The sequence below is a fragment of the Oratosquilla oratoria genome, chromosome 15 (genome assembly GCF_046742065.1).
Source record: "Oratosquilla oratoria isolate Oo_2021 chromosome 15, ASM4674206v1, whole genome shotgun sequence".
In the NCBI taxonomy this organism is placed as follows: domain Eukaryota; kingdom Metazoa; phylum Arthropoda; class Malacostraca; order Stomatopoda; family Squillidae; genus Oratosquilla; species Oratosquilla oratoria.
In genome coordinates this window covers 7,003,653-7,028,652 of record NC_134791.1, presented here as the reverse complement: position 1 = coordinate 7,028,652, position 25,000 = coordinate 7,003,653, and the positions used below count along the sequence as shown (strand labels likewise).

The 25,000-nt window shown below is 41.4% G+C and overlaps 1 protein-coding gene across 1 annotated transcript in view; it reads right to left on the bottom strand.

Moving 5' to 3' along the window:
- Positions 1-25,000, bottom strand: part of LOC143033057 (calpain-9-like) — a 460,946-nt gene that overhangs the window by 251,308 nt on the left and 184,638 nt on the right. Inside the window, exons 3-4 of the mRNA XM_076198255.1 lie at positions 23,603-23,784; positions 7,151-7,291 (exon numbers count right to left, since the gene is read on the bottom strand). Of these exons, the coding sequence (XP_076054370.1) occupies positions 7,151-7,291; positions 23,603-23,784 (323 nt within the window). The remainder of the gene's footprint in view (positions 1-7,150; positions 7,292-23,602; positions 23,785-25,000) is intronic.

Sequence of the window (25,000 nt, the reverse complement as noted above, 5' to 3'; positions counted from 1 at the left end):
AATAATTTAGAAACAAACACACAAGTAAATAAATCAATAAATTTGTCATTAAAAATGAGTAGATAAATCAACAAATAAATAGTAAATAAATAGTTAAGTAGAAATAAATAAATATATATATATGATTAAACAGTTAAATAGATAAATTAATAAGCAATAAATAAGTCAATTAATCAAAATATAAATAAATGAATAAAATAATGAATAAATAAAAATATTGATAAAATAATCAGTCTGTTTATAAATAAAATATAATAAATGAATAAATAGATAAAAAAAATTATAAGTAAATAGGTACATATATGACAAATGAATCAGCAAATAAATGAATTAATAAAAGACAAATCTAAATAGAATAGAAGAATAAATTAATATCGATAAATAAAAAAAGAAACGTACATCAAATGATACAGAATAAAGTAAAAAGTAAAACACATAAAAAAAAATTGATAAATATATAAATACATAATAAAAATGAATACATGTATATGTAAATAAGTTATAACAAGCCAAACTGAAACTGAAACAATAAGATAAAATATAAAAAAGAGAGAACAAATTGGGTAAATAAAACAAACAATTGAAAATAAAGAAAACAGGTAAAAAAGAAAGAGAAAGAAAGAGAGAGAGAGAGAGAGAGAGAGAGAGAGAGAGAGAGAGAGAGAGAGAGAGAGAGAGAGAGGAGCGAAAGAGAGAGAGGAGCGAGCGAGCGAAAGAGAGAGAGAGAGAGAGAGAGAGAGAGAGAGAGAGAGAGAGAGAGAGAGAGAGAGAGAGAAAGAGAGAGAGAGGAAAAAAGGGAATTCAGCAGAATCTATGGGTCGTGTGAGGCTTCAAAGGAACGTGTGGTGGCACAGACCCAATATCTACGTGTTCTGGATTATGCTATCGCAGGAGGAGGAGGAGGAGAAGGAGGAGAAGGAGGAGGAGGAGGAGGAGGAGGAAGATGAAAAGGAGTAGGAGAAGTAGGAGGAGGAGGAAGAGGGAGAAGAGGAAGAGGAGAAGGAAGAGGAGGAAGAGGAAAAGGAGGAAGATGAAAAGGAGGAAGAGGAGGAGGAGGTGGAGGAAGAGGAAGATGAAAAGGAGGAGGAAGAAAAGGAGGAGGAGGAGGAGGAGGAGGAGGAGGAGGAGGAGGAGGAGGAAGATGAAAAGGAGTAGGAGGAGAAGTATGAGGAGGAGGAGGAAGAGGAGGAGGAGGGTGAGGAAGAGGAGGAGGACGAGGAAGAAGAGGAAGATGAAAAGGAGTAGGAGAAGTAAGAGGAGGAGGAGGAGGAGGAGGAGGAGGAAGAGAAGGAGGAAGAGAAGGAGGAAGAGGAGGAGGAAAAGAAGGAGAAAAATGAGAACAAGAGAGAGGAGGAGGAGGAGGAGCAAGAGCAAGACTTGGAGTAGAATTGGGAAGATGAGGAGGAGGAAGAGGAGGAGGACGAGGAAGACCAGGAGTAGGAGGAGAAGGAATAGAAGGAAGAGAAAGAGGAGGGGGAGTAGGAGGAAGAAGAGTATGAGGAGCACTAGGAGTAGGAGGAGGAGGAGGAGGAGGAGCACGAGGAGGTGGAGGAAGAGGAAGAGGAGGAGGAAGAGAAAGCCTAAGAATAAGAGCATGAAGAGGACCAAGAAGAGGAGCAGGAAGAAGAACAGGAGGAAGAGGAGGAAGAGGAGGAGGAGGAGGAGGAGGAAGACCAAGATGAGAAGGAAGAGAAAAAGGAATTGGAGCAGAAGTAGGTGGAAGAGGAAGAGGAAGTAAAGAAGAAGATTAGAGGAAAGACGAGAAGGAGGAGGAGGAGGAGGAGGAGGAGGAGAAGGAGGAGGAGGAAGAACGGATGAACAGATGAAAGAAACGCGAAACAAGAAAGGAAATGCGTGGTGATGAAGGAAAGAGAGGGGAAGAGAAGAAAGAGAGAGAGAGAGAGAGAGAGAGAGAGAGAGAGAGAGAGAGATAGAGAGAGAGAGAGAGAGAGAGGGAGAGAGAGAGACAGAGACAGACAGACAGACAGAAAGAGGAAGAGAGAAAGAGAGAGAAAAAGAGGAAGAGAGAGAGAGAGCGATATGAAGAGAGAGACAGAGGAAGAGAGAGAAAAAGAGAGGAAGAGAGAGAACGATAGAGAGAGATAGAGAGATAAAGAGAAAGAGAGAGGAAGAGAGAAAACTTGTCCTTCGATGGCAAGACGGAAGAGACTTAAAGAATGCCTTCAAGGTGATATGCAAACAAGCGTGAAAAGAAAAAGGAGGCCGAGCTGGAGGAGGAGGAGGAGGAGGAGGAAGAAGAGGAGGAGATTGGGGAAGGAGGAGTAGGAGATTGGAGAAGGAGGAAGGAAGGAGGAGGATGACGAAAGGAGGAGGAGGAGGAGGAGGGAAGGAGGAGGAGGAGGAGGAGGAGGAGGGAAGGAGGAGGAGGAGGAGGAGGGAAGGAGGAGGAGGAGCTGGAGATTGGGGAAGGAGGAGGGAAGGAGGAGGAGGAGGAGGACGGAAGGAGGAGGAGGAGGAGGGAAGGAGGAGAATTAGGAGGAGGAGGAGAAGGGGACGAAAAGGATAAGAAGAGGAGGAGGGGAGGTGGAAGTGGAGGAGGAAGAGGGAAAGGATGAGTAAGAAGAGGAGGAAGATGATGAGGAAAAGGAGGAAGGAGAAGAGGAAGAAGAGAAAGAAGATGAAGAAAAGGAGGAAAAGAAGAAGAGGAGGAAAAGAGGAGGAAGAGGAAGAAGATGAGGTAAAGGAGGAGGAGGAAGATGAGGACGAGGAGGAAGAGGAGGAGAAGGAAGAGGAAGAAGATGAGAAAAAGGAGGAAGAGGATGAGGAGGTGGAGGAAGAGGAGAAAAGGAAGGAGGGAGGAGGAGGAGGAGGAGGAGGAGGAGGACGAGGTGGAGGAGAAGTTATAAAAGAAAGTTTTAAGACGAAAAGAAATTCTAATCCTTTCCTTAGTTCAGCCTTTTATTCAAGTTGTCGTCAGGTGATTTTATTAATCCCCGCGGCGCCCCCCCCCCCAGTTCCCCAACACCGGTGTCGAACACCACCAGCTCGACCGGTGTTGGCACTCTTGCACCATCTCACGGCGGTGCAAATAGAAAACGGGTTCTTAGCCGCTTTACATTTTCTTTTCCGGCAGCAAAGAAAACGGAGAGCGTTTGTCCAGAACCCAAGGAAACAAATAGATCCATTTACGTAGGCAACAAAGATTGTTTCCGGGGTGGGGGATAAGGATAATACCAACAAGTTCCCTTGTGCGTTGTAAAAAGGAGACAAGGATTTCCCTTTTCTGTATGCGGACACACACACACATAAAGGATTGCAAAGGCGGAGCATACAAAGGATTACAAAGGCTGAGCATGCCGACAGGAGACCTTTTGGTCCATAACTAGGTCGGATGCGATAAGAAATATAACAATGATAAAAGAATAAAATAAAATAAAATAAAATAAAAATTATAATAATATAAATAAAAATAAATAAAATAAATAAATGCATAGGTATAGCTAAATAATAAACAAACAGGTAAATAGCAAATAATAATAAATTGACAGATAAATAATGAAAAATGAAAATCAAGCACACACACACAATATATATATATATATATATGTGTGTGTGTGTGTGTGTGTGTGTGTGTGTGTGTGTGTGTGTGTGTGTGTGTGTGTGTGTGTGTGTGTGTGTGTGTGTGGTCAAGGCATTCTTTGATTCATTCACCCCCTTACAAGGTGAAAAAAAAAAGTTACACATACCTTATACAGAAGGTACAAAGAAGCGGTAGAGAAGTTTGCAGGAGTGAGGTGTCAAGTGTGCTTTTGTTCATTAGTGGACTCAAGATCTATCAGAACACCGACATGAACAAATCGACTTGAACACCGACATAAACAAACTCATTTGAACAACCAGTCCCCGCGGACACCGTCACCGCGTTCCCCTCCCCTTAGCTTCACAACTCGTGTATAATGTCGCGAACGCATAGGCGTTATAGTTCAGCGTGCCACATTATCAGCGTGGCACATTATCAGCGTGCCACATTATCAGCGTGGCACTAATGGACTCAAACGGCTCAGTGCCATGTCTCGGAGCGTCGCAATAACAGCATTATCCGGCCGTAGGAGAAGTGCCGCGATAACTTCGAGGCCTCTGAGCCGCTGACAAGAGGAATACGCCGCAGAAAAGGAGAGATCAGGTGCGCGAACGAGGAGGAGCGAAAAGAGGAAGGGGTCGCGAATAAGGAAGAAGTCGCGAAAATGGAAGGGGGTCGCGAATAAGGAAGTCGCGAAAAAGGAATGGGGTCGTGAATAAGGAAGAAGTCGCGAATAAGGAGGGGGTCGTGAATAAGGATGAAGTCGCGAATAAGGAGGGGGTCGCGAATAAGAAGTCGCGAATAAGGAAGAAGTCGCGAATGAGGAAGAAGTCGCGAATGAGGAAGAAGTCGCGAATAAGGAAGAAGTCGCGAAAAAGGAGGAAGCTAAGAATAAGTAGGAAGTCGAGAATAGGGAGGGTTTGGGTACGCGAATAAGGAGTCGCGAATAAAGAAGTCGCGCATAAGGAGGAAGCTAAGAATAAGTAGGGTGTTGAGAATAAGGAGGGTTTAGGTGCGCGAATAAGGAATCACGAATAAGGAGGAAGTCGCGAATAAGGAAGAAGTCGCGAATAAGAAGGTTTTAGATGCGCGAATAAAGAGTCGTGAAAAAGTAGGGTGTCGCGTATAAGGAGAGAGTCGCAAAGAAGGAGGGCATAGCGAATAAGGAGGAAACTAGGAATAAGGAAGGTATCGATAGTAAGGGCATGTCAATAAGGAGTGAACAGCAAATTAAGAGGCTAAGAATAAGGTCGGGAGTAAGGAGGGAGTTGACAGTAAGGAAGGAGTGGTGAATAAGGAGGAAGTCGAGAGAAAGGGACACGTCGCGAATAAGGAGAAAGTTGAAAATAAGGAGGAAGTCGGGAATAAGGAGGGAGCAGTAAATTAAAGTTGCGAATAAGGAGAAAGTCGAGAATAAGGAAGAACTCGAAAGCAAGGAGGGAGTCACGAATAAGGAGAGAAATCGCGAATAAGGAGGGAAGTCGCGAATAAGGAAGGAAATCGCGAATAATGAGGAAAATCGCGAATAAAGAGGAAAATCGCGAGTAAGGAAGGAATCGCAAATAAGGAGGAAAGTCCCGAATAAGGAGGGAAGTCGCGAATAGGAGGGAAGCTGCGAATAAGGAGGGAAATCGCGAATAAAGAGAGAAATCGCGAATAAGGAGGGAAATCGCGAATAAGGAGGAGTCGCGAATATGGTGGGAGGTCGCGAATAAGGTGGGAAGTCGCGAATAAGGAGGGAAATCGCGAATAATGTGGGAATTCGCGAATAAGAAGTGAAATCGCGAATAAGAAGTCGCGAATAAGGAAGGAGTATGAAGATGGGAGAAAATCGAAGACCAATGATAAGGCACTGCGATAAGGAGAATTTTCCGGCGAAATAGTGATTTCAATATTTAATTACTGGAAAACAGTTTTATGCTGTTTAAGAAGGATCTCTCTGATGTGCAACAAATATTTCATTATGGCTAAACCAAGAAGGTTGGATTAAAGGGAATGTACAAATACCGAAAAGGTTCAAAGCCATTTCCGTTATTTTTTATGTTGTCGGGCTTCACACTATATATTTTATTCTGGCAGGCGCTAAATAATGTCCTTCAGATTAAGACATTACCATCATAGCAAAGAAAAATGTCTTGAAAAGTAGGAAAAGATAAAAAAAAAGGAAAAATATGTAAAAAAGAAAAAAGAAAAGGACAAAATATAAAAAATAAGAGAGAAAGAAAGAGAGAGAGAGAGAGAGAGAGAGAGAGAGAGAGAGAGAGAATGAGGGGGAGAGAAAAGAAAAACAGTAAAAAGAAAAAAGAAAAGGACAAAAAGATAAATAATAAAAGAGAGAGAAAAAGAGAAAGAGGTAGAGAGAGGGAGGGAGAGAGAGAGAGACAGATAGACAGAGAGAATGAGGAAGAGAGAAAAGAAAAACAGTAAAAATAAAAAAGAAAAGGACAAATTATATAAAAAATAAGAGAGAGAGAGAGAGAAAGAGAGAATGAGGGAGAGAGAAAAGACAAACAGTAAAAATTGAAAAAAAGGACAAAATATATAAAAATACGAAAGAGTGAGAAAGAGAAAAAGAGTGAGAAAGAGAGAAAGAAAGAGAGAGAGAGAGAAATCATGGAAAAAATGGGTCACCTCCTCACCTTTGAAGACATCACAATTGCGACTAAAAAAAAAAAAAATTCTTTCCGAAAATGTCTTTTCTAAAAAAAAAAAAAAAAAAAATCGTGGATGAAAAGAGTGAGTAGTTTGCTCAACCAATTGTAATACTGAAAGTGTGAAAAGCTTGAGACGATTTCTATTTTGAAAAGCGGCTTTAGGAAAAAAAATCATGGACGCAATTTAGTACTCTGCCAAACATAACATTTACTTATCTTTTTCATCAAATAAACAAATGAATAAATAAATGGTAGAATATAAACAAATACAGGTATAGAAGAAACTAGTCTTTGCTTACCCAAGGAATGAAAATCTATTTTGAAAAATCTTTCATAAAAAAAAAAAGCAGACAGTCTGCTCACCCAAAGAACAAAGCGATTCTTAATTTGACAAAGCTTTCTAAAAAAAAAATAAGCTTCGAATACTAAATACATAACTGATTTTTTTCTTGGGCTACAAAGCAATTCTTAATTTGACAAAGTTTTCTTATAAAAAAAAAAAGCTTCGCACAGTAAATACACCAGTGATCTTTTTCTTAGGCTATACACACACACACACACACACACACACACACACACACACACACACACACCAGGAGGTGCTAAGATAAGAGGGAGGGTGGAGGGGTGTGGAGTGTTTTCAGGGATGGAATGGGTGGGAATGATTTTATGCCTTTTCCTTTTTGGCTACCTCCCTTATAAGGGGGAAAAAGCCTTGGTATATGTATGTATATATATGTATATGTATATATATATATATATATATATATATATCATATATATACATATATATATACATATATACATATATATTATATATATATATACATATATATTATATATATATACACATATATATATATACATATATATATACATATATACATACATATATACATACATATATACATATATATATATATATATATACACACACATCTCAGCGGGTACTTACTTCGCATAAGCTTTCTCAAGGAGCGCCGCCCAAAACTCGGACGGATCTGTGGAGTGGAGAAACACGAGGCGACCCTTGTAGGTGGGCAACCGGTCGTCCACAAGCACCTCCACCCAGTCGCCGAAGTGCCAGAACCGGAATCTGTCGGAAAATAAAAAATAGTATGTCGGAATATGTTGGAAAAAGAATATGTCGGAATCTATCGGAAAAAGAATATGTCGGACTGTCGGAAAAAAATAGTATGTCGGAATCTGTCGGAAAAAAATATTTCTTAATCTGTTGGAAAAACAACGATATGCCGGAATCTGTCGGAAAAAAAGAATAATATGTCGGAATATGTCGGAAAAAGAATAATATGTCGGAATCTGTCGGAAAAAATATGTCGGGATCTGTCGGAAAAAATATTTCTGAATCTGTTGCAAAAACAATTATATGCCGAAATCTGTCGGAAAAAGAATATTATGTCGGAATCTGTCGGAAAAAAGAATATATCGGAATCTGTCGGAAAAAAATACGTCGGAATCTGTTGGAAAAAATAATGTGTCGGAATCTGTCTGAAAAATAATATTTCTGAATCTGTTGGAAAAAGGAATAACATGTCGGAATCTGTCTTGGAAAAAATATGTCGGTATCTGTCGGAAAATAAATGTCGGAATCTGTCATAAAAATTAGTACGTCGGATTATGTCCTAAAGAGGATACATTGGAATCTCTTCGAAAAATCAAATCGCAATCTGACAGAAAGAAGTGAGTTAGTAAATAAATGATAACGATGTATTGGAATCTATCAGAAAAAAAAAAGCCTGAAAAAAAAAAATGTCGGAATCTGCCCCTCTCTTTTTCTCTCTCTGTCTCCCTCTCTCTTTCTGTCTCTTTTTCTTTTTTCTCTCTATGTCTTTCTGCCTCTCTTTTTCTCTCTTTTTCTGTGTCTCCCTCTCTCTGTCTCTCTCTATGTCTTTCTCCCTCACTTTTTTCTTTCTGGATCTCTCTCTCTCTCTCTCTCTCTTTTCTCTCTATTTCTTTCTCTCTCCTTTTTTTACTCTTTATTTCTTTCTCTCTCTTTCTCTCATTCTCTCTCTCTCCTTCAGGAAATATTAGTCTCCCATTTATGAAAGAAAACTGCATTACTCTGATCCGAAAGAGAGAGAGAGAGAGAGAGAGAGAGAGAGAGAGAGAGAGAGAGAGAGAGAGAGAGAGAGAGCGAGAGAGAGAGAGAGAGCGAGAGAGAGAAAACTCACGATATTCCTGTATTCAGGTACAGTACTTGTGTTCCAGTCTGTACTCCAACATGGCCCGCTTTGACAACAAATAGGCAGAGTGGGCCAAGAGGCACACCACAGTGACCCTGGGCCATTTGCGGCCTCTTCGGAGATATTCAGCGCGGGCGTGCAAACGTAAGCAGGTAAATTTGGGCGTGATAGCGTGGGCGTGAGAGCATGAGAGAAGACTAAGAGCGTTGGCGTGAGAGTATGTGTTAGCGTGGGCGTGCGAGGGTGGGCGTGAGCGTAGGCGCATGACAGCGTGGGCGTGATAGAGTGGGCGTGCGCGCGTGGGCGTGAACGTGGGTGCGTGGGCGTGAGATCGCGTGAGAGCGTGGACATGAGAATAGACTAAGAGTGTTGGCGTGAGTATAGGTGTTAGCGTGGGCGTGCGCGCGTGGGCGTAAGTGTGGGTACGAGACTGTGGGCGTGAGTGCGTGATCGTGAAGAAGTGGACGTGAGAGCGCGGGCGTGAGAGTAGACTAAGAACATTGGCGTGAGAATGGGCGTGAATGGGCGTGAAATCGTGGGTTTACGAACGTGAACCTACGAACGCGGGCGTGACGTCAGCATACGAAAGTGGGCGTGCGGAGAATAAACGTGGGCGTGCGTGCTGGGCTCTTCTCCGAATCAATGTTTTCTCTCGTCGCCTTTGAAGAGAACTTGACCTGGCCATCGCTTGACCTACCTGCTCTCTCTTTCTCTCTTTCTCACTCTCTCTGTGTCTCTTTCTATGTCTCTCTCTCTCTCTCTATGTCTCTCCCTCTTTCACCTTCTCTGTCTCTCTCCATTTTTGTCTCTCTCACTTTCTCTCTTTCTCTCTCTCTCTCTCCTTCTGTCTCTTTCTGTTGCTCTCTCCCTCTGTCTCTCTCCCTTCTCTCTATCTCTCCCTCGTTCACTCTCTCCCTTTTTCTCTCCCTTCTCTCTTTTCTCTGCATCAGTCAGTTGTGTGTGTGTGTCTTTGTCACTATTTCTCTTTTTCATATATATAATCATGCATACATACGTACATACATATATACGTGTATACATACATATGTACATACTTAAATGCATACATATACAGTATACCTATATACATTCATACACATACATACATGACTACGTACATTCATACATATATATATATACATATATATATATATATGTATATATATATATTATATGTATATATATATATATATATATATATATGTATGTATATATACATACATGCACAGGCATTCACAAATGCACATGCATATGTACATGTACTTATATATATATATATATATACATATATATATAATATACACATATACAAATACATATTCATATACATATAATATATACATATGCATATACATAAACATATATATATATATATATATATACACATACATATGCATATACATACACATATACATACGATAATATAATGTACATACATATACCTATACACACATATATACATACGGTTATACATATGCATACGTGTACTGTCAAAATAACCCATTACCGGGTCATTGCAACAGGATTTACAACAGGGAAACGGCCCGGGTGCCTTACAACAGGAGCCCTGCAACAGAAGCAAGACAGACTCTTCAACAGGAAGAAACTCGTTTCTTGAACAGGACAAAACAGGACCTTGGATTAGGCCTTTGCAACAGGAGGCAACAGAAGGTGAGGGCAGGTCCGGGCAACAGAGACCTGCAACAGGTCCCAGCAACAGGAGGGGAACAGAAGCTCTGCAACAGAAGGTAGACGGCCTTGCAACAGATGCAAGACAGACTCTTCAACAGGAAGAAACGGGTTTCTTGAACAGGACAAAACAGGACCTTGGATTAGGCCTCTGCAACAGGAGGCAACAGAAGGTGAGGGCAGGTCCGGGCAACAAAGACCTGCAACAGGTCCCAGCAACAGGAGGGGAACGGGAGCCCTGAAACAGAAGGTTGACGGTCTTGCAACAGAGGCAAGACAGACTCTTCAACAGGAAGAAACTCGTTTCTTGAACAGGACAAAACAGGACCTTGAATTAGGCCTTTGCAACAGGAGGCAACAGAAGGTGAGGGCAGGTCCGGGTAACAGAGACCTGCAACAGGTCCCAGCAACAGGAGGTAACGGGAGACCTGCAACAGGAGGTAGACGGCCTTGCAACAGAAGCAAGACAGACTCTTCAACAGGAAGATACGGGTTTCTTGAACAGGAAAAAACAGGACCTTGGATTAGGCCTCTGCAACAGGAGACAACAGAAGGTGAGGGCAGGTCCGGGCAACAGAGACCTGCAACAGGTCCCAGCAACAGGAGGTAACGGGAGCCCTGCAACAGGAGGTAGACGGCCTTGCAACAGATGCAAGACAGACTCTTCAACAGGAAGAAACGGGTTTCTTCAACAGGACAAAACAGGACCTTGGATTAGGCCTTTGCAACAGGAGGCAACAGAAGGTGAGGTCAGGTCCCGGCAACAGAGACCTGCAACAGGTTCCAGCAACAGGAGGGGAACAGGAGTCCTACAACAGAAGGTTGACGGCCTTCCAACAGAGGCAAGACAGACTCTTCAACAGGAAGAAACGGGTTTCTTCAACAGGACAAAACAGGACCTTGGATAGGCCTTTGAAACAGGAGGCAACAGAAGGTGAGGTCAGGTCCGGGCAACAGAGACCTGCAACAGGTCCCAGCAACAGGAGGGAACGGGAGACCTGCAACAGGAGGTAACGGCTGGATGGCCCATGCCTCCTGGAGGCGTCTCCGAAGAGGCCTGCCCATCCAGTCCTCTTTTGCCTCGCCGCCCCTGACGATTGGGTCTGGTTTCGCTTCGCCCCCCCCCCCAAGAGGAGGAGGAGGAGGAGGAGGAGGAGGAGGAGGAGAAGGAAGACGAGAAGGAGGAAGGAAAGAAGGAGGAGGAAGAGGGGGTAGAGGAGGAAAAGGAGAGGAGGAGGAGAAGGAGGAGGAGGTGAAAGAGGGGGTGCAGGAAGAGGAGAAGCTGAAGGAAAGGAAAAAGAGGAAGCGGAGGAGGAGGAGCAGGAGGAAAAGGAGAGGAGGAGGAGGAGGAAGAGAAAGAGGGGGAGTAGGAGAAACAGAAGGAAGGGAGGAAGAGGAAGCGGAGGAGGAGGAGCAGGAAGAGGAGCAGGAGGAGGAGGAGGAGGAAGAGGAGGAACATAAGGAAGAGGGCCAGGAGGAGGAGGACCAGGAAGAGAAGGGGGAAGAGGATGAGGAGAAGGGGAAAGAAGGGGAGTAGGAGAAGGAGGAAGAGGAGGAAGTGGGGTGGAGGAAGGAAAGAAGGAGAGGAAGTAGAAGAAGGAGGAGGAGGAGGAGGAGGAAGAGTAGTAGAAGGAAGAGTAGGAGCAGGAAGAGGAGCGGGAGGAAGAAGAGGAGGAGGAGGAGGACGAGGAGTAAGGGGATAAGGTAGAAGAGAAGAAGAGGAAGAGGAAGGAGGAGGAGGAGGAGGAGGAGGAGGAGGAGCAGGAGGAGGAGTAGGGGTTGGAGGAGGCAGTTGGCAACCATAAATCACCCACAGACTCCAAAAATTTTTTAAAGCATTTGTTTCAGCAAATTTAATTTCCTGAAGTTACCCCGCTGAAGTCGAGAACTTCGATAGGGAAGGAAAGAGAGAGTAATTGTTTTTGGTTTAAGTTAACTATGAGGATCTGACAATACATTTAAAAAGCGTTTGACTGTGTAAAATTCCATTTATTCGACTTTCTAACAATTTCCGTTTTCTTTACTGGGACAAATAACATTTAATTACCAAATAATTGCCAATTCTAGTTTATTATATCAAGTCCCTTCGATGTAATTTTTATTTTTTTTTTTTATTTTTTTTTTTTTAGAAATTCTTAGGATATTTTCTATGATATAGAAATTCATTAAATTAGAAAATAAAATGCTGGTTCGCCACTTCCGTATCGTGTAACACATTTTCTTTGATTTATGCTGTCGCTATGCATCCCTTGGGTAGCATGGCGGTTACAGCATGTTTCCAATATCCCCTTACATATCTGGTAGTACTTTTTATATATCTCCTTCTGCCGTCAGGCGATTATCACTTTAGGAAGAGAGAAGGAGGAGAGGAGGAGTAAGGGGAAGGAAAGGAGGAGGGGAGAGAGGAGGAGGAGGGGAAAGGAGAAGAGGGAAGGGAGAGAGGAGGAGAAAGGAGAAGGAGGGGAGGAGGAGGGGGACAGAGGAAGAGGGAGGAAGGAGAGGAGGGGAGAGGAGAGGAGGGGAAAGGAGAGGAGGGTGAAAAAGAAGGGGAAGGGGAGGAGGAGGGGGGGAGAGGAGAAAGGAGAAGGAGAGGACGAAGGGGATAGAGGAGGAGGGGGAAGGAGAGGAGGAAGAGGAAGGAGAAGAGGAGGGGAAGGAGAGGAGCAGGGGAAAGGAGAGGAGGAGGGGAGAGGAGGAGGGGATGGGAGAGGAGGAAGGGGCAGGAGAGGAGGAGGAGGGGAAGGAGAGGGGGAAGGGAAGAAGAGGGGGAAAGGGGGAAGGAGAGGGGGAAGGAGAAGAGGAAGGGGAGTGAGGAGGGGGAAGGGGAGTGAGGAGGGGGAAGGGGAGGAGGAGGAAGAAGAGGGGAAGGGGAGGAGGAGAAAGAAGAGGGGGAAGGGAAGGAGGAGAGGGAGGAGGAGAGGGGGAGGGGGGAGGAGGGGGAAGGAGAGAAGGGGAGAGGGGTAAAAGACTCTCTTTGTAATAAACTCTATTCTTCTCTTTCATGTATCTACGGTCAATTGATTTCCAAAGAGGATCTTCCTTTTCCTCTTCCGTTTTATGGATTCTGCCAACGTTTCATCTACGGGGTTCTTTAGTCCTTCTCAAACGTTTTCTTTTCGAAAACTCCTCCCCCCCGTTTTCTTTTTTCTTTTTGTTAGATCTTTGACATGTTATTTCTTCTAATATTCCAACGCTGACCCGCCGTTTTCTATCTTCCTCTCCTGTAAACCCATAACCCGTTTTCTTTGTACTTCTCTTTCTGGGATTCTAACCCTAACACCAACACACAATCTAACACGTAACAAACACTTATTCCTATCTAATCCTCTCTATTCCTAGATCCTCCTTCTACTTTACTCTCTGTTTAAAAAAATATATATAATAATCTCTTCTCATCCTCCTGTTGCCATGGAAACCAAAAATACGGAGTAACTACTCATTTTTTTCGTCCTAAAAACAAAACGTTTCTCTCGTCCCGAGTTCAACGTCCACCACTTCCTCTAAACGTTTTGTTCTCAGTAATACTATTGTGCTTGATCAATGCCACACGCACACGCACGCACACAAGCACACACACACACGGAAATACAGCCCAAGTTCGGACCATATATGAATTAGGTATGATAATTGGAGAGTATGACGTGACCCCACGAGCGTTGCTACTTTCCTGTATACTATAATTAGGTTTATACAATTAGGTAAACTCACTCAAACACACACACACACACACACACATACAAACGCGTGTGCACGTGTGAACACACACACACAAGCACAGAGAAACACATACATACACAAACACACAGAAACTTACACACACACACATATACGATCCTTACGTACTGGTTGGTACTTTTCATGTAATTCTGATTGTCGTCAGACGATTCTATTGTGTGAGGGTAACTTCTCAGTAGAGAAGGGTTCAAGTTTTAATTTTGTAATATTCATTCTTTTCTGTTTTTTACTTAGATATTGTTTTGTTTTCGTTTAATCTATTTAAATAAATTTTTATTTTATTGTATTCTATTTTTATTCAATTTTTTAAATTTTATGTATTATTGTTTTTATTTTCATTTTTTTATTTTTTTTTGGGGGGGAGGGGTTCTACTTCAGTAAGGAGCTTTCAACTGACAATTGAAAATTATGGGGATGAAAGGTGATGACGGACATGGAACGGCCTAGTGTAGACCTTATGGTCTCTTGCAGTCTCCCTCATTCTTATGTTCTTATGTTAACAACGCCAAGACGACTGGAGGAAAAATATTTTGTTGTCACAGCCTTTTGGCAGACTCTTTGGAAAAGACGACCTCTGGTTCCAGAAGTCTTCTTCAGGAAGAAAACCTATCTCTCATCTCTCTGGATGGTTAACTTCGTTTGTCTTGTTTATGCACTTATAAAAAAAAAAAAAAAAAAAAAAAAAAAAAAAAAGGAAATGAAATAACACAAATATATGAAATAAGATATTTGAGGAAGGAGGAAGAGAAAGACACGGGTCTAGGGCCGAGTTTATTCCTGACCGGTTTCGCTTACAGCTTCTTCGCTGTAAGCGAAACCGGTCAGGAATCACATTCCTCTGAAGAAGTAGTAAGCGAAACCGATGAGGAATTTCTTCCTCAAACCTGTCACAATGTCTCAACGAAATAAAAGATAAATATGCAAATCACCATTTGTCTTGCGTATACACTTCTCCAAAAAATAATAATAGTAAATGAAATAATATAAAATAATGAAACAAAAATATATATGCGAATAACTATTTGTCTTTTGTATACATTTCTCGAAAAAAAATAATTATAGAAAATTTAATAAAATAAATCGAAGAAATAAGAAAACAGACAAAAAATAGAAAATTAAATAAAATAAATAAAAGAAATAACAAAATAGATATACGAATAACCTGAAAAATTAACAAAAATTTAACAATAAAAAAAGTAAATTAAAATAGATGAAAAGAGAGACAGAGACGGATAAACAGTAAACGAATAAAAACAAAAACAAATGATAAATTAATAAATGGAATGAAAATAAAATTAAATTAGAAAAAAGATGTCTTTCACCGCTCAAATAATTCCCAGAACTCGGCGAGTTTATACCATAATTCTTTTTAGAAAGCAGTCCTTATATTTCCACATTCCGCGGACGCGAAAAATTCTTCCACGGATAATAAAGATTCGCGAAAAAACTGAATAAGTAAATAAACAAATAAGTAAATGAATAAATAAAGTAAAATGAAATACTAGATAGATAAAAAAAAACAAAGAAACACACACACACATTATATATATATATATAATATATATATATATATATATATATATATATATATATTATATATACGCGAATAAATCACAAAAACACGTGATTCACAAAATGCGTAATAAAACCACTTGGAAAATAGATATTTTCCAAGTGGTTTTATTACACACACACACACAAACACAGACACACAGACACACACACACACACACACACACATATATATATATATATATATATATATATATATATATATATATATATATATATACGTGTGTGCGCGCGTATGTGCTTCTACGTGTATAGAAAAACAAGAATGAATAAAATATACTAATTTGAATGAAACGAACAAATAAATTAAAAGAGAAGCTTCATTGTGGTTTGACCCTCTCACGGTCCTTCTTCACATACGGGAAGCTCGACTTCTCAAGAAGCCCTGGAACGCGGGCGCTGCCCGGCGAGGATTCCGTGTAACGATGCGGAAACTTGATTTCCTCATCCTCCTCATCCCCCCTCGGGTTCAATCATCTTGGAATCAGTATAAGTTGCAATAAATGCAATATTGACGGTTGTCAAGGATGCGTATGCCAGTATTGCATACAGTGTGTGTGTGTGTGTGTGCGATTCACCACCATGGTCTTGGATCACGTGTTGGACTTGTGATCGACAGCTATTTCCCCACCGGAAGAGAGCTTAGAGCTCATATATGACTGGGTTATGGGTAATGCTGTGACCTTACATGTACACACACCAGCAATTCCCCGCCCGCAAGAGTTGGAGTAACAACCCGCAGCGCAGCGATACTAAAATTATTTCAGCCATGGGCGGGATTCGAACCCGGACGTGTGTATATGTCTGTGTGTGTGTGTGTGTGTGTGTGTGTGTGTGTGTGTGTGTGTGTGTGTGTGTGTGTGTGTGTGTGTGTGTGTGTGTGTGTGTGTGTGTGTGTGCATGTGATTCGCCATCACGGTCTTGAATCGCGTGCTTGAATTGTGGTTGACTGCTATTACCCTCTCGGATGAGAGTTCAGAATTCATATACTGAAATATACTTCGTGAGATTTACTGTGACAACACACACACACACACGCACACACACACACACACACACGGGCGCACACACACATACAATCACATACACACGCGCGCGCACACACACACACACACACATACATTTGCTCAAGGTGAACAGTTCCAGCTTATAATATTACTTGATCTTTCACATCCTCAACGGGCAGCGACCCCGGTACTTTAGCTTGGCAAACCACGACACTAACCGCTACACCTGCTACCGGCAGGCCATATCATTCATCTCCAGAATTCTCTCGCTGCATCCGGACACAACAAAGGGCTTTGCGTGCGGTTCCGGGAGGTGTTCCGGTGTGTGTGTGTGTGTGTGTGTGTGTGTGTGTGTGTGTGTGTGTGTGTGTGTGTGTGTGTGTGTGTGTGTATGCGTGTGTATATGTGTATTTGCTTGCAGAGGTAGGTGTATGCGTGTGTATATGTGTATGTGTTTGCAGAGAGCTGTGTGTGTGTGTGTGTGTGTGCTTGTGTGTGTGTGTGTGTGTGTGTGTGTGTGTGTGTGTGTGTGTGTGTGTGTGTGTGTGTGTGTGTGTGTATGTGTGTGTGTGTGTGTGTGTGCATGTGTGTATGTGTATGGATGTGTGCGTGCATATATGTGTGTGCGTGTTTTTTGTGTGTGCGCATATGTGTGTGTGTTTGTGTGTGTATGTGTATGCGTATATATGAGTGTGTATGTGCGCATGTGTGTGCGTATGTATGTGTGTGTGTGTGTATGCCACCATACTGTACGTGTGTGTGTGAGTTCGCATAGATTTGTGTATGTGTACACATGTGTGTATACATGAGTGTGTATGTACACATATGTGTGTGTGTCTGTTCGCATAGATGTGTGTGTGTGTGTGTGTGTGTGTGTGTGTGTGTGTGTGTGTGTGTGTGTGTGTGTGTGTGTGTGTGTGTATGTGTGTGTGTGTTTGTATGATTCACCACAATGGTCTTTGGATCACGTGTTCGACTCGTGATCGACAGCTATTTCCCTCCTGGAAGAGAGCTCAGAGCTCGTATATGACCGATCTATGGGTAATGCTGTGACATTACGTGCACACACACCCTCACCTCCCCGCTCATGAGAGTTGGAGTAACAACCCGCAGCGCAGCGATACTGATATTATTTCAGCCCTGGGCGGGATTCCAACCCGGACCGCCGTAATGGCAGCCGGGAACTCTACCAACCATGCCACGAGCTGTGTGTGTGTGTGTGTGTGTGTGTGTGTGTGTGTGTGTGTGTGTGTGTGTGCGTGCGCGCGCGTGTCTCTCCACCTCTTCCCGGACATCCATTCCCGGGATACAAACCGGAAGCTTTCCGAGTTTGCTTCTGCATAACGTTGTCTCCCGAACGTTGGTTATCCTCCCTTGCAAACGTTTGCTTGTTTCAATGCTGTAGTTATCAACGTTTGCAGTTAACGTGGCGGCACACTACGTGCTGCTTGCTTTTGCTATTTCGTTTGACTAGAAACTACTTTGGTTACAATATTCTAGATTTCCGTAAGAACGTCTAACATTCGTACTCTAGGCTTAAGACTTCTCTTAGTCCGTCATTGAGCTTCTCACTCGCAAAAGTAATTTGACATTTTTGGAAATTTGTAAAACAAGTGATCGTAACCGATGTCGTTTCTACTCAAACGAAGTATCAAAAGCAAGTAGCATGCTAGTGAGAAATGCTTGGTGTGCCGCAACCTTTATCCTGTTTTGTCAATGTTAACATTAACGTTGCCTTACCTGCGTTAACTCTCTTAGTAACGTTAACCGTCTTGCCAACGTTAGGTGCTTTAACAAAGTTAACTGCGATTTATACATTAACCGTCTAATAATGTTAACTTGCTTACCATAGTATGATCTAATGGAAACGTTAGCTGCCTTACCAACGTTTGCCGTTCCGACAACGTTATGTCAGTGTCACATTGTGCGGCGAAGTCGGAAGCGGCCAGATTATGTTTGCAAGTCAAATTATCTTAATAAAATCACCTATCGACAGTCAGAACTGGGTATAACGGACACTAACTCTCCCTGGTTAAGATACTCTTATAACTTTTTGAGTTTAATGACTCCAAAGAGAGAATTTTTTCTGTCGCCAACAAGCCGTAATGGCTACGCCGGACAGTTTGACATCGGCCTTAACCTCTTCCGTAAGATGATGCCGGTTTCGTCGTCTTGATTATATATATATATATATATATATATATATATATATATATATATATATATATATATATATATTTGTAGTTGTACATGAGTTATCCCCGGATTTGATCACGTTTTCTGTGTTTATTATTACTCAGAGTAATAGCGAACAATTGCGAGTAATACAGCAAAGACTATATTTTATAATGCGAGTAGTGTGATGCATCGTACATATGGCATCTGATGCTGCGCGCGAGAAATTGACTCGTACTGAAGTGGTTAACTTTATCGTTGTTTTACCAACATCGTCTTTTCTTCAGAAATTGTATCCTCAGAGCCATAGGGCTATGTACACTAGGAGAGATCCCTCACTCCACAGCCATGTACTCCCACTCCACGGCCGTGTACTCCTTTGATGTGGAGTACCTCACTTCTTATATCCTTTTACTTCGGGTTGAGAAAAATACCGTTTGAGGTCCACTTTGACCTCATCCTCGAGCTTCCACTCCTCCTCGAACCTCCTCCTCCTCCTCCTCCTCCTCCTCTTCAACGTCCATCCTTCCCTTTCTCATTTTTCCCCGTAAGATCTTTTATATGTCCATCTTTTCCTAATGTATTTGATGTATGTGTGTATACACACATACGCACGCACGTGCACACCCACACACTGGTGTACAAGCGAACGCGTACACTCACACGCACGCACACCCACAAGTTGCATTTGATACTGACTTGATTGCTCACACACACACACAAACACACACACACACACACACACACACACACACACACACATACACAAAAAAAAGTCCGACCCAAGGTAGTTGCCGGATACCTTGGGGTCGCGGATTCCTTACATTAGAGATCCGAGGTAACAAATTGATTTTATTTAGGGAACATTGAAACGTAGAAATGAAATAGAAGAAATAAATAAATAATCAAGTAGATAAATCAAAACTTACTAATACTATCCATTCTAGAGGCGCACCTTAACAATTCTATTATGTTTAATGTGAAACTATTTTATTCAGCCTCAGATAAAATTGTCCTCAGCTTTGAACGCCTTAAAACTGTCGCTTTCAATTACACTTAATTTCCCTTTTTCGTCCCTTCACAGACGTTTTACAATTTTATGCGTCCTCATGGACAACTTGAACTCTTGTGCCACTTTTGTTTTTCTTAAAGACTGAAAAACAGTTTTTCTTAAAGACCGAAAAACAGATAGAATACGAAAAGCTGCTTTGATTTGTCTGGTTCTTGAGTGTGTGTGTGTGTGTGTGTGTGTGTGTGTGTGTGTGTGTGTGTGTGTGTGTGTGTGTGTGTGTGTGTGTGTGTGTGTGTGTGTGTGTGTGTGTGTGTGTGTGTGTGTGTCCTTCCCTACATATCTACATCTGTGTAAAACTACATATCTTTTATCAGCTTGTATCTCTGCGTCTTATTATTTTCTTGTGTTTACCTATCTCCAAAACAGAAATTAATAATAAAAAAAAAAATCTTAATTGTACTGATTTTCCCCAAACCTCTCCTTTCCCACCTCAAAATCCCCACTTCTTAGGGCAAAATATCCCTCAGGATAGAAACGCTGGTCATCACCAATAACGCAATTCCACCCATCTTCCTCTCCCTCTCTCTCTAAACTTATCTGTGAGACCCCGCTCTCTATACACGGATTACCCTAGATATTCATTGTCATCCATTTGATGCAATGGAGAAATCTCCATCCAACACACCAAAAACCTCTTACGCTGACGTCCGTCTCCGTTATGATCCCAAAATCAATCTCCGTTTTCTACCACTCCACCTCTCCCTTTCCCCGCTCCCTCCTGGCTCTTTTCAACTCAAAACCTCTCGAATTACATTCTTCGTCTCGAGCTGAATAGCTGAAAAGTCCTTTAGAGTTTTATATAGATATTTCTCAGAATATAAAACCAAAGTTTACTCCTTATTGGCCGATTCAAAATTGTTAAGAGGTAATTCCTTTGTGATATACTTGAGAACCTTATCTTTTTAATAATCTTAATTTGGATTATCTTTTATATCTTTGATAATTTTCACCTTTTTGTTCGTCGTGACCCACTTTTCCTAATTCTATTTAACATTTATTTATCTATTATTTTCCCTTTATCTTTAATACTGTGTCTATTAAATATTCATATCAAACATCACCTCTCCAAGCCCGTGTCACGTAGATTTTATTCTGGCTAAAAACAGACGATTCTATTCAGGACGATAAGGGCCTCTGGTTGTCTAAAGATTATGTCCTCTTCCCGTCTCGGCTAATAAACCAGGAAGAACCTCTTTATTGCATTGCCCGAGCCGAACTTGGCTATACTGCATTGTCTATTATCCGGTCTTCACTTTCCCTTTTTTTGACGCAACCCACCAACTTATGGGCCCCCGTTTAAACGGACCGAGTTTGCAAAGCCGTTATAACCAAGTAACGAAGGGGATTAACCACATATCTATTATCCCTAAGCTTATAAGTGGGGCATTTAACCCTCTTCCGTATTGTGTGGATCTTTTTCCTATTATTACGGTTGCCGCCAAGTGATTTTATTCGTCTACGTGATCATCCTCTTCGAGAGGATCATGTCTTATTTTTGGTTAAATGAAAACAAACTTCAGGTAGATGCAATCGCACGAGACACTGAAGTCTGGATATTAATTTGATACACGTTCATTGTGGTGTAGAAAAAGATTATAACCTAATTAATTTCTTTTTTATTTCGTCCCGTTCTTCTTCACATTAAGTAATTTTCTTAATTTTTATCAATCTTTTTTTTATAAAATTACTTTTATTTACTGTCAACTTATCTATTCATTTACTCTCAACTTTTCATTTTTTTTTCATCTTCACCACAAATAATCATGAAAAAAGATACTAGAAATCTAAGCAAAGAAAAAAAAAACACGAAAAAATTAATCTACTCTAGAACTATGACGTATAGCAACTCAAAAAATATAAAAAAAAAGAAGAAAATACAAAAGAGACGAAGGTCAACTCAAAACTCCTGACTCGAAGAAAAGTTAGTTTAAAATGGTTCGAGATTGACCGTGTTCGGTTTAACCATCAAAGTAAAAAAGAAAAAAAAAAGTCAGAAAAAAAAAAGTCTGCCAGACGGGTCTCACCAAAAATTCTTAAAAAAAAAAAAAAAAAAAAAAAAAAAAAAAAAAAAAAAAGCGGAAGACGACAAGTCTGCCAGACCAGATGGGCCTCACCAAAAATTCTAAAAAAAAAAATATATATAATAATAATAATAATAATAATAATAATAATAATAATAATAATAATAAATAAATCAATAAATAAATCTGAACAAAAAAATCTTAATTTGTTCACTTCGTTTAAACTCTTGCGAACAATGAGGTCGCACTTGACACATTTAAGCCAAACATTCTGGATGCTACCAGGCAATTCTATTCAGACGAAAGGAAAGTTTCTATTTCACATTAATTATGAAGTCACTCAAATAGAAAAATTATATATATATATTTTTGCATCTACATCCAGTAGGCAAGTATGACCTACACAGCAGTAACAGCAGGCAGTAGGACCTACGCAGCAGTAGCAGTGGGTAGTGGGAGTAGGACACTGCCGCCAGGAGATTTTATTCATCTCGGGGTTGAGGCATTCGAAGATTTTATTCTAGATAACAACAGGCGAGTATGTTTAGCCCTGAAGATCCCTCGAGCTTTGTAAAGTCAAAACATATTACAATGTGTGTATTTGTGTGTGTGTGTGTGTGTGTGTGTGTGTGTATGTGTGCGTCCGTGTGTGTGTGTGTGTATGTGTGCGTCCGTGTGTGTGTGTGTGTTTGTGTATGTCTATGTGTGTGTGGTGTGTGTGTGTGTGTGTGTGTGTGTGTGTGTGTGTGTGTGTGTGTGTGTGCTTGTGTGTGTGATTGTGTGTGTCTGTGTGTATGTCTATGTGTGTGTGTGTGTGTGTGTGTGTGTGTGTGTGTGTGTGTGTGTGTGTGTGTGTGTGTGTGTGTGTGTGTGTGTGTGTGTGTGTGTGTGTGCGCGCCCGCGCTACATCAATAACAATGGGTACAAAGCAGAACTAATAAAGACATTAACGAGGCACTTCATTGATGCGGCCGAAGCAGCCACCCTTGCTCTATTATACACTTTGGGAGGGCAGGTAACTAGCATTCACTTCATCTAGCGATTGCAGAGGAGTGCGGGATTCGAACCCAAGGCACAAACGTCTACTGACTATACTACAATTAGCTATTATAGTGATTTGGAGGCTATAACTCTATAATGACCTCACTGAAATTGCTCAATAAAATTAGACGGAAAAATTGGTGGGCAGTTACGCAACGTTTCCACTAGTTTTTCGAAACAACTTTTACATTTTTTTCCCCCCAAAAAAATTGATAGTGTGTCCTCATCTCGGGACGCATGCGCATTTGTTTGTTTGTTTGTTTGTGTGTGTTTATGTTTGTGGAAGTACGAGTGTGTGTATGAGTGTGTGTGTGTGTGCGTGTGTATGTGTGTATCTGTGTGTATGTATATATATTTGTGTGTATGTGTGCGAGCGTATGGGTGTGCACGTGTGTATGTGTGTGCGCGTATGTATGTGTGCATGTGTATGTGTGCGTTGCATGTGTACATGTGCGTGTATGTAAGTGAAGCAGCGAGATAGCCAGACAGACAGATAGAGACAAAAACAATAAGCTCTCTACTATAACCCCACATTCACCAAAGACCACAATCCCGAAGATCGACTTTACCTGAAGATTTCGCAGTAGGTATGATCGAATGCATGTACAACAAGCGCTCCACTATTACCACCCATTCACCAAAGTCCCAAAGATCGAACTTTACCTGAAGATCCCGCAGTAGGTGTCATCGAAGGCTTGTACAACAAGCTCTTCACTATTACAACAAGCGCTCCACTATTACCACCCATTCACCACAGTCCCAAAGATCGAACTTTACCTGAAGATCCCGCAGTAGGTATGGTCGAGGGCTTGTACAACAAGCTCTTCACTATTACAACAAGCGCTCCACGATTACCACCCATTCACCACAGTCCCTAAAATCGAACTTTACCTGAAGATCCCGCAGTAGGTATGGTCGAAGGCCTGGTCAGGGGGGACGACCCGGTCGAGGAACTTGGGCGTGAGGGTGAGGGTCGAGACCGCCTGGACGAGCCACGTATCACCCAGTTCTCCCTGCTCGACGTCGAATCGGGTTGCTCCGTCGGCGATGAATTTGGGCCGCGCGCAGATGTCCTGCAAACAGAGAGAGAGAGGATGTGAATGCGATCGAGTGTTTGTACGGATGATATGCAAAGAGGAGAAAAGGTATAAAGGTGATGGGAGAATGGGGGAAAGGGTGGGTCGTGTGAGAGAGAGGAGAAGGAGGGAGAGAGTGAAAGAGATAGACGGAGAGAGAGAAAGATAGACAGAGACAGGGAGAGAGAGAGAGACAGAGAATAGACAGAGAAACAGAGAGAGACGGAGGGACAGACAGAGTGTGTGTGTGTGTGTGTGTGTGTGTGTGTGTGTGTGTGTGTGTGTGTGTGTGTGTGTGTGTGTGTGTGTGTGTGTGTGTGTGTGTGTGTGTGAGAGAGAGAGAGAGAGAGAGAGAGTTAGAGAGAGTTAGAGAGAGAGTTAGAGAGAGAGAGAGAGAGAGAGAGAGAGAGAGAGAGAGAGAGAGAGAGAGAGAGAGAGAGAGAGAGAGTTAGAGAGAGATACATAAGGTGTGGATTTGATGAAATGGTGTCTGAACACTGAAAACGCCAGAATGATCTTGTGATAAGTGTTTGTAAACAGAAGAGGAAGAGGAGGAGGAAGAGGAGGAGGAGGAGGAAGAGAAGATAAGAGGCAACGGAAGTTAATTAGACCAAAGGAGAGGGGAAAGAGGAACCACAAAGAGGAAAATTAAAGAGCAAATAGAGAACAAAAAAGAGAGCAAGGAAACGCCTCTGAAAGTGATAACAATTTCAAAACGTTTTCTAACTCTCCAAAGGGGATTGGATTCCCATAAACGTTCATATTTCGTCACTAATAACCAGCGATTCTATCCGTGGCAGTTGGGAAGGACGGCCAGGAGAAGTTAAAAGGATTTACGGTAGTATTCCTAAAAAAAAAAAAAAAAAAAAAAAAAAAAAAAAAAAAAAAAAAAAAAAAAAAAAAAAAAAAAAAAAAAAAAAAAAAAAAAAAAAAAAAAAAAAAAAAAAAAAAAAAAAAAAAAAAAAATCTTTCCTTATATAAATCTTGTATAAATCCTTGGAAGGGAAAGATTTATATAAGGAAAGGATTTTTTTTAAGAATACCGCCGTGAGATTCTTTCGGTGGTATTAAAAAAAAAAAGAAATCCTTATATAAAAGTTTCAATTCCAAGGATTTATATAAGACTTATATAAGGAAAGATTTTTTTAAAAGAATACCATCATAAGTATTTTTCTTGAACGGATTACATGAATGAAAAAAAAAAATGCTAGGA